Source organism: Anguilla rostrata, chromosome 8 (assembly GCF_018555375.3).
Source record: "Anguilla rostrata isolate EN2019 chromosome 8, ASM1855537v3, whole genome shotgun sequence".
Classification (NCBI taxonomy): domain Eukaryota; kingdom Metazoa; phylum Chordata; class Actinopteri; order Anguilliformes; family Anguillidae; genus Anguilla; species Anguilla rostrata.
The window spans coordinates 8,219,497-8,230,107 of record NC_057940.1 but is presented as its reverse complement, the minus strand read 5'-3'; the positions used below and the strand labels follow the sequence as shown (position 1 = coordinate 8,230,107).

Genomic DNA, 10,611 nt, shown 5'->3' with positions numbered 1-10,611 from the left:
TGTCAGCAGGTATTATCTGTTTTTTTTTAAATAATAATAATTTAAAAAAATTCAAAAAAATCTGTCGCTGCATAAAGAGGCTGCAATATAAATCTCTGCTTTACTGCCAGCCCTGGAGGGACTGTTCTCTCAAACTGATTGAATGAAGGAGTCAGACCCTGCCCTGCAGGTGCGAATACACTCTTGCGATTGTCCCGCATTGGCGAGGGTGTTGTAGGGGTAGGGCAGGGCAGGGTGGGGATCCAGCTGGCTGGGGTCCAATCAGGAGCCCCCCTTGCCTTGTGGCCCCTCCCCTCCCTGCTCACACCCTTCTCCCCCGATCCTTTATAAGTGGAGAGCTCCGAGCTGGCTGACGCTCTCCAGTTTCTCGGTGCCTGCTGTAGGGAAAGAACGTCAGCTCAGCGACAATGTCTGTGTCCTACTCCTATTCCTCGTCCAAGATGTCGGGAGGCGGAGGCGGCGGCGGCGGCGGCGGCCTCGGGCTTGGCGGCATCGGCTTGGCCAGGGGCGGCGGCGGCGGCGGCGGCGGGGCCAGGATGGGCCTGAGCTATGGCGGGGGCGGCGGAGGGGGCTAGGGATGGGGATGGGGATGGGGCTGGGGCTGGGGCTGGGAGGGGGAGGAGCAGCGGCCTACGGAGGGGGCCTCGGCCTCGGGCTGGGGGGAGGCGGGTATGGCCTGGGGTTGGGCGGCGGAGGAGGAGGCGGCGGGCTGGGCTACGGCGGCGGCGGCGGCGGCGGCGGCATGATGATCAGCCCCGCCTTCACCATGGGCCGCACGTTTGCGGCGGGGGGCCTGAGCGGCAGCTCGGCCCTGGCCGTGGGGCCCGTCCTGGGGCCCGTCCTGGGGCCCATCCTCACCCGGGCGGCGGAGAAGCAGATGCTCTCGGGCCTCAACGACCGCTTCGCCACCTACATGGCCAAGGTGCGCACGCTGCAGCAGGAAAACGCCACCCTGGAGGCCAAGCTGTCCCTGCTGACCGGGGGCACCGACATGTCCCCGGACTCGTCCACCACCACCATAGAGTACGAGGCACAGCTCGGCGAGTACCGCATCACCCTGGAGGGCCTCACCCTGGACACCATCAAGCTGGAGGTTGAACTGGACAACATCCGTGGCACCGCCCATGAGCTCAAGGCCAAGTGAGTGTCTGTCCCTCCCTTTCTCATTAGTTTCTGAAATAAGCAATGCGTAGTAACTTCATTAGGAATGCAGTCTTCAGATAGTGTTTGTAGTCTTCAAAGTGTTCACGGTAAAAAATAAAAAAAGCTTTAAAAGTACAACATTGGTACTGTATTCCGTGCGGAATTATAAATCGTACAGAAAATAGTGAACTCTGTAGTGCAGTGTATCAGATGTGCTTATTTTATTGTTCAATTCATGCAGTTGGCGATTGAAAATTAATATCTGCAGATGTAGCTATATGTAGATATGTAGACGGTCATATTGGAAAATATAAATTTGCTCAGTTTTGACATTATTTGGGCAGTCCTAGATGTGGACACTGTTTTACACATTTAGGGAGGCAACATACAGCCAATAGACCAATAACATAACGTGGCATGATCTGTTGGGGGACAGACTGCCAGACCCTTTTCATTTCAAATTTGTTTTAGATTTCTTTGTCCCACCAACATCCGTAAGTAGAGGGGCCTGTGACCCTGGTCCTGGAGCGTAAAAAGCTCTGCTGGTTTTTTGGTTTCACTTTAAAATCAGCACCCAAATTCAGGCCCAAGAAACCAGGCTGAGTGAGTTTACCCGCGTGATCAACTGCTCTAATTGCTTAATTGAGGGCGGAGTAACGATGAAAGCCAGCAGAGCCTGTGGCTCTCCAGGACCAGGGTTGCAGTCCATAATTCAGGCCGGGGAAACGTGTGTTAATCGGGTGAGGCGGCACACGTGTAACACGCATCCTTTGTTGACAGGCTTGATTTTGAACAGGGCGTCAGATTCCAGCTGGAGGCTGACATTGCAGCCATGAAGAAGGTAAGGGAGAGGTGTTGGGCAATTTGTGAACTTGATCAGTGGGATATTGCTATGCTAGAAGCTGTCAGTTACAGAAAGTTGCACGACAGGCTTTCTAAGAAAATGCCTAAGGGTCATATTCCATGAATGGGCTTCAGAGCATTGTCTGTCAGTCACAATGGTGGAGGTTCACATTAAAACGAGGTCTGAATGATGAATTGACACCTGTCATTCACCCAAGTCTCAGTCGGACTTCATTTTACCCATGATGCCGTATGATGAGGCCCAGTAGGTCAGTGATGACCTGTCCATCTTCTTATCCCCCCACAGGATATTGAGATGGCGTCTGACCTGCGCATTGAGCTGGATGCCAAGTCCTCCAGCTTGAAGAACGAGCTGGACTTTATAACCAAGACACAGGAGGAGGTACGGGACACGCCGTGGGGAACGCGACTGTGACCGCCAAAAGAGCTGAGGGACATTGCGGGCTGTCCCGCAGTCCGCAGTTATGACGTTTTTTATTTTTTTATTTTTTAATTTATGTATTTTTGCTTTGAACTGCGCAATCAGTCCATTCAGGGCAATAACGTGGCAGTTCAGACAGAGAGGGCTGTCAAGTGGCGAGCCAACTATTTGTAAAATGTAGAAGCCGGAGGGCCAACGCCCGCCCAAAAAACTTAAACCAGGCACAGACCGGCTGGAGAAAACTCATAAATCAGAAAAAAAAGAAGCCACACTTTCCACGTGCTCCCGTAGTTTATTCACAATATGTGAAGGCGGGACTTCAGGAAGACGCCTCAGCCTGATAGGTTTGACTGCGTAACGGGGGGTATAGCGATAAGACTTGGCTTTAAAAAAAAAAAATCTTTTTCATGCAAAACTGCAACTGCCTTCGTGGTCAGTGGTTCTCGGCTGAGCAACATTTTTTGGCTGTTCGTCCCTTACAGGAGCTTGCCGGCTTACAGTCCAAGCTGGGCACCACCAACATGGACACGTCCGTGTCGATGATCGAGGTGGACACCCTCAAATCCTTCGACATCTCAGAGGCCCTGAACAAGATAAGGGAGGACTATGAGAAGTCGGTGCGGCAGCACAAAGAAGAGGCGGACGCATACTACAGACTCAGGGTGCTGTTCGCCAACCGCGTCGACATTCCCGCTACAAACCGCAGTTACTGCACAGTCAAATGTCCAGTGTTAATTCAGCTGTAACCACGTATGTTTGGTCCAAAGTGGGACCAAATGTACTCTGTTAAGAGTTGAATTAACACTGGACATTTTACTGCGTACTTCAGCTTTATTACTACAAACTATTACTATAAATTACTACAAACTCTAGGTACTTTTTACTATTCACATCAGCAGTTTCACTCCAGACTAAAAAGTTACTGTAATGTTTATGCAGAATTGCACCAAACTTTATTGCAGTACTGGGAGAGGGTAGACATGTTGATTGGGCAAATTGTTGACTGAAGCAAATCTGTCACATCCGGTCCATTTAAGTAATATCCTAATTTCTACACAATGCCAGTGTAAACACAACTCCGTGGAATGAATTTGTTACAACTTAACTGGAACACACTTTGTGACGTTTTGAATCCCCATGACCTTTGACCTTTGACCTCCCCTGATTTCCCCCCCGCAGATGGACGAGATCTCTACAGTAACAGCCAAGAGCACTGAAGCCATCAGCAGTACCAAAATAGAGATTGCGGCTGCTAGAAAGGACCTGCAGGGCCTGGGTTTGGAGCTCCAGGCTCTGCTGACCATGGTGAGCCTCCGCCTGCTGTATGCCACACAGACAGACATGATTTACTCCTTCATTAATTTACTCCTTCATTAATTTGGCTGGCTGGTGACCTACAAGGCTGATTTCGTTTGATATATTAAATGTGCTTCCCTGGACCAAGGGGAACGGCAGTATCAGATTTAGAAGGGCTGGAATTAGGCAGCAAGCTAAAATAAAAGGGATTCCTAAAAGCGCCGCATCCGACAGTTAATCACTGAGAACGGTGCGGTTTATATAGTGGAATGACCAAAAGGTTAATAGTGATCTATTAAAACAACGTGACCCAGAATCACAGTAATTATAGTGTGGCTGAAAATTATTTTATAGAGACAATTTTAATAGATGGGAAATCCCTACAAAAGCGGAAGTGGCATCGTTCATGTGATCCCTAGCCAGTGCTTCTAAACACGTGATAGAGGTTCCTTTGTATTTAATCGCATCTTTTCCGTTAACCCTCCACTGGATAAGGGCACTAAAGGAAAACGTCTCATTGGTGATGATGTGCAGTAGTTGTAGTAGAAGCAACTGTGGTAGCAACACAAACAGCCTGCCATGTGCTTCCATGGAAAAGTCTGGAAGGTCAAGGCCAGAGAGATGAGGTATCAAACAGAAGTGTGTTTTGTCCGATCCAGCCACATCGCTCTAACCGGCAGGCAGCAGACAGGAAAGCCTCCTGAGATGACAGTGATTGGTGCTGGTTCACGGTACAGTGAATCATTAGTGAAACCCCCGCATCTTCTGTCATCAAAAGCGAAAACAGAGCATTGTCGGGCGAAGACAAAAGCGGGGGGGGAGGGTGGTGGCGATGTTCTGTAGTGCTGCTTTCGCGTCAGAAAATCAACATCCATTTCAGTTCTATCGAGGGGGAATTTTGGCTTCGAGCTGGAAAGTCCGTTGCATGCCGAACGCAACACCAGTGCCTGAATTTCTAACGAACCAGAGTGAAATCAGAATGGATGCAGGGACCGCCATCCAACCATACGTAACATTCTGACGCAGTTTCGTGTAAATTTCCCTGTGATATTCGACACGTGCTCTCGTACGTAAGGACGGATTTCGGCTAGCAAAGAGAGTAAAGCAATACATGCTCAGAACCCTGTCAGAAAACCAGAACACAGAGCCTCAAAAAAACATTGTGCCAACATTTGACCAAAAAGCAGAACAGAGGAAAGTCTTGAGGGAAAACAGGATGGAAAGTTCTGTATCTGTTGAACAGCACAAGCAAGCAGATAGATACAGCTATCAGAGCATGACGCCCAAGCTGGAAGATGGAGAATGAGTCAACGTGTGATGGGGAAGACGCCACATTTGGGCGCGTATTTATGATGTTCACCCTCATTTTTATTTTTTTTTTCACCCTCGGTTTTGCTCTACGAAAATAATGCCTTACGGTGCGCTGGAGCTGAAATGAGTGCAGCCTCTAGGTGCGACATGGCTCAGGAGGTAAGAGCGGTTGTCTGGCAGTCGGAGGGTTGCCGGTTCGATCCCCGCCCTGGCTGTGTTGAGGTATCCCCTGAGCAAGACACCTAACCCCTAACTGCTCTGGTGAATGAGAGGCATCAGTTGTAAAGCGCTTTGGATAAAAGCGCTATATAAATGCAGTCCATTTGCCACTTGTCTGGGAGTCAGTGATCATCTTTAACCTTACTGTTCACACGGTGCCTACAGTAGAGAGCTTGTAGCCTGTGGATTTCTGGCAAATCCTTTTGGAGAAACCAAAGTCATGCTACCCAAGACAAGTACATTCAACCATATAGGCCCCAGACTGCACGCATAGCGAGTGCCTTTTTACAGCCAGAGCCCACAAGGGAGATTTTCGGTTAGGCCGAAATGTAAGTTTATGCTGTGAAAATTGCAGCTTTCTCCGATTTAAGAGAAAAGCTAAAACTAAAATGTGAATGCACTTAGGCTGGCTTGCTGTGCCACTTACTGAAGTCTCAGCTCCCTGCTGGTGTTTGTTCGAGCGTGAAACTGAAATTTGCAAGAAACCGACAGAACAGTTACCGTCAGTTTGCACCAGCAACTGTTTTTTTTTTGAAAAAACAGAAAAATCACAGCTTACCGGAAGAACAGCTCAAACATGCAAAGGAAGTGGTTGCTTCGCCTCGGTACGCTTAGAGCAGTGCCAAACTCCCCCATTTCACAGCGGCTCTGCTGTACTGACTTTCCCCGAAGAAACCGGTATTTTTTTTCTAACAAAAAGATTTGAATGTGTGCCAACAGGACACGGGGGCAGTCCAGACTGCAGTTTAGCTGTTTTCTTATCAAAACAAAACATTACAGTGACGCCTGATATAGCCAGTGATGCCCGTGTTGCAACCCTTATAGTCACACGCAAATATGGCTGTTGGGTATCATCATCTGAAATGAAGTGCAGCTGCACAGAAATTATGTTTTTGAATATAAGGGACAATTCAGCTTTGCTCTAGTTATGGCTTTAACTTTTCCCTCAGTGCCAGCAGCCATACACATCTTCACCAGCCCCCCTCCCCCCCCCCCACATCCATCTAGACCCAACTCATTTATTCCTTCTTTATTCCTACCCACTCTCCCCCCTTCTCTTTCTCTCCTTCTCTTCCTCTCCTCCCTTCATTTCCTCGCTCCAGAACATGTCGCTGGAGCAGCGTCTGGCTGATGCGCAGGCGCTGTCGACGGTGGGCGTGGCGGAATTCCAGGCCCAGATATCCAGTCTGGCCGCGGCCATCGAGGCGGCCAAAGCGGACCTGCAGAAGCAGATCATCGCCTACCAGGAGCTGTTGGATGTCAAGATGGCCCTGGACGTGGAGATTTCCACCTATAGGAAACTGCTGGAGGGCAACGATTTCAAGTGAGCCGCATTTTTTTTTTCGACTACAAAGGGGCGAAAGTTCGTGGACAGTCCTGTTTTCGGCACTGTAAGCGCCTTCAGTGTGTGCTGACTCGGCCTTTTTTTGTGACCCGTCATTCAGGATGTCAGAGTCCTTCTCAGGAGGAGGAGGAGGATCCTACACCTTCACAGGTGAGATGAGATCACTGATTCAGCACGTGCTTCTGAATCCCTGATCTGAGGGACGGTGATCTCGAATCAGCGTGCAGCCCCGAATGAAATATCTAACCATGGATCTCTAGGGAGACTTTCAGCAGACTCATAGGGCTGTAGTAGCTTGTGTCTTGGGGGCTGGAGTTCTAGGGTAGGGCCCGGGGTTGGGGGGGTTGGGGGGGGGGGTTGGGGGGTTGCTGGAGGGGAGCAAAGGGTGCCCTCACTCACCTGCCCTTTTCCCTCTTGCAGAGGGTGATGCCCCACTCTCCAGCACCCCCCAGAACTCCCCCCACAACCTGTCCTGGGATACTGCCCTGGCAGGCAAGTCACCCCCCTCAGAGAGCTTAGACGGCGCTGCTGAGAGCAGCTCACATATTGCCAATGTCGTGAGGGTGCACAAGGCCCTGGTCTGTGAAAGCACCAGGAGCACGGAGCGGCAGTGCAGGGCTGCAGAAACCCTGGGCAGCGCGACGCTCCGCGGTGCTCTGAAATGCACTCGGCTCTCGGGCGATACTGTAGAACGACAGTTTATTCTGTCATCCGGTGAAGCTCCGAGCGTGCCTAATGCCACGAAATGAGGTTCCGTCCGCATCCAGAATGATCTCCGCCTATGTTGTGTATCGCTGATCTAACCTTCTCTCTCTGTCCTCTCCTATCCTCTTGCTCTCTCTCTCTCTCTCTCTCTCCTAGGTGGGACGGCAGGCATAAGTGTCATCTCAGGTAATTGTATGCATGCTTTGAACAGAATACCAAATTCTTATTAAGTCAGTTACACTGCTATAATGATAATGATAATAATAATAATAATAATAATAATAATAATAATAATAATAATAATAATAATAATAATAATAATAATAATTTGCTCTTTTGTTGTATTACTTTTCTATGGAAAGTACAGTAGTTTATGTTTAGTATTACTTTGCTATGGAAAGTACATTTGAGAATAACACTGAGATGCGGTGTTGAACTGAGGCCTTGGGCATTTTTAGTCAGATAACCACATCCCTACAATAGACAGTATCTTTGCAGTGCTTGAGGAGATCTGGGCCTTTTAGCCTTGTGGAGCTCTTGCTGTGAACTCTACACTTCTCAAGAGGGCACAGAGAGGCATCCGCCGTGTCCGATGCTGGACGGCGCTCTGAGATGCACTCGGCTCCTGGGCGTTGCTGTACAATGACAGTTTACGCCGTGAAGTTCTGAGTGTGCCTGATGCCACGAAATGAAGTGCCGTCCGCATCCAGAATGATCTCCGCCTATGTTGTGTATCGCTGATCTGACCTTCTCTCTCTGTCCTCTCCTATCCTCTTGCTCCCTCTCTCTCTCTCTCTCTCTCTCTCTCTCCTAGGTGGGTCTGCAGGCATAACTGTCATCTCAGGTAATTGCATGCATGCTTTGAACAGAATACCAAATGCTTATTAAGTCAGTTAACACTGCTATAATAATTATAATAACAATAATAATAATAATAATAATAATAATAATAATAATTTGCTCTTTTGTTGTGTTTGTTATAAAATTAATATTGCCCCACATTATTTTAAACAGTATTACTTTGCTGTGGAAAGTACATTTGATGGGAAAACAGATAATTACACTAACTGAGAATAACACTGAGATGCGGTGTTGAATTGAGGCCTTTGTCATTTTTAGTCAGATAACCAAATCCCTACAATAGACAGTATCTTTGCAGTGCTTGAGGAGATCAGGGCCTTTTTAGCCTTGTGGAGCTCTTACTGTAAACTCCACGCTTCTCAAAAGGGCACAGAGAGACATCCGCCGTGTCCGATGGAGAGGAGACCGAGTCAACTTGACCTCCACGTGGGCCCCTGAAGACAGCAAGACATCGCACCTCTACCTTCCCCTTGAAGCCCCGCCCCCTACGCCCCCCACGCCCCCTACGCCCCCTCACCCTCCTACGCCAAAGACCTTTGGCTCCAGCCTACGCCCCTTCCGAGCATGGACCCCTCACTCTTTGCCTACAGCTTAATAAATCTTCCAGCTTGAACCGGACAGTGTGGGTCTTCTGTTTCTTTGCTGCGCATCGAAGCCGTTAGCATGTGAGCCATCGCACAGACTGTGGCTGTACGACCATAGAGCAGTAGAATCACTAGATTGGGCGCGTTCTCTTGGACATGCTGTACAAATTCCAACAAGTCAAACTTAAACTTCAGCGAGTCCCATGCCACGGCAAATCACACATCAGACAGAACAACTCATCCTATTTAGTATTTACTTTTATTAATACCCATTTAGTATTAATATATAAGTTTAGCCACATCAAAATCCCGACCGCATGCTACATTTTCTTTTGAGTATTGTTTAAGTATCGTCTTAACTATTGGTTTGTTTTCAATGAAAATTGTGTATAAAAGATTTTGTATTCATTTTTAATTTTACAGTATTTCTAAGTCAAGGCATAGGTGGAAAATAGGCAAACAAACGCACGCATATTACATTACATTACAGGCATTTAGCAGACGCTCTTATCCAGAGCGACTTACACAACTTTTACTTAGCACTTTACATTGTATCCATTTATACAGCTGGATATATACTGAAGCAATGCAGGTTAAGTACCTCGCTCAAGGGTACAACGGCAGTGTCCTTACCCGGGATTCGAACCTACGACCTTTCGGTTACAAGCGCAGTTCCTTACCCACTGTGCCACACTTATGCATATGCATAATTTGCTAAGAGAGCACAATTTCACATCAACTGATGGCACAATTAGGAAGATGCAGACATTTCATTAAAAAGTGAATGTTTAATGGTGTTAGTGTAGTATTTGAGTGCCTAAAATATTACTTTTTCTGTGCTTCTCTTGACTCTTATGTTCCATAACTGAGAATTGGTGGGGAGGCCAGGGTCAGGGTCGACCGTTTCACTTCCTGCAGGGGATGTTTCCTGTTTCGTAACGCACAGTGGGAGGGGAAACAAGACTGACAGACAGAGACAGAGAGGTCCCACGGTTGTGGGCACACTTGATGGAGTTCCACCATAGACTGTAGAAAAATGTAAGTGCGCTTCAGTTTTGGCTTCTTGACTTCAACTTGAGGAACTGAAGGGGCCCAACTTGCTCCATTTTCACTGGGGAAATATTTTTGTGGTCTCACTCGTCCCCGGTCAGGTGTGCTCCTTGTTCAAGTGGAGTGCCTATCAGTCAGGAAGTATTTAAAGCGATTTAAAAAAAGAAGAAAAAAAAGATACTAGATAGGAAGTCTGTGTGCACTTCCTGTTTTGGTTGTATTTAACACTTTTTTTCTCTCATCTTCGCTTGTTTTCACACTTGAACTTCACACCAGATCACACCAGATATTTCATTTACTCAAGATGGAATTCAGCCAGTTGCGCAAGCGCTGGCTGTTGTTGTTTGGTCTGCATTGGCGGCGGGTTGGACGTGTCCACTACTCCGTGGACACCGGTTTAGTCCAGAAATTGATGTTTATAGGTGGGAATCTTCCCTGTGAACCATGGAGATACCAGCACACTCCCGATGCGGTGGTGGGGTCACTGTGTTGAACTGTATTACCATCTTTCTGGTGAAACTGGTCTGGGGATTCACATTTGAATATTTACTATTGATTTGTGAAAAAGATTTTAGAACCCCCCCCCTCCCCCAACCTTTTGTGTTCACTTCCCTTCTGTGGGGTTCATGTCTCAGTTATGGGGCTCAGCCCCCCCATCCCCCATTATTCACACCCTGGGTGTAAACCCGGAGGTTTTGACCAAATCCTAATCCTGGTCATCTGACTGTCCCCTAACCAATCTGTTGTTTACCAATTTCATAAGTTAATTCCTGTGGTTGTCACTATGCCCAAACCTGTTCCTGGAGATCTAC

General features: G+C 48.0%; 1 protein-coding gene across 1 annotated transcript; it reads left to right on the top strand.

Annotated features, from left to right (window-relative positions):
* Positions 1-355: 355 nt before the first annotated feature.
* zgc:136930 (uncharacterized protein LOC563946 homolog) lies at positions 356-8,783 on the top strand. The gene is given in 11 exon segments (XM_064346186.1): positions 356-563; positions 566-1,140; positions 1,924-1,984; positions 2,294-2,389; positions 2,911-3,090; positions 3,608-3,733; positions 6,358-6,578; positions 6,700-6,749; positions 7,461-7,490; positions 8,119-8,148; positions 8,532-8,783. Coding segments are annotated over 11 exon segments (1,578 nt in total). The 5' UTR covers positions 356-407; the 3' UTR covers positions 8,585-8,783.
* The last annotated feature ends 1,828 nt before the right edge of the window (positions 8,784-10,611 follow it).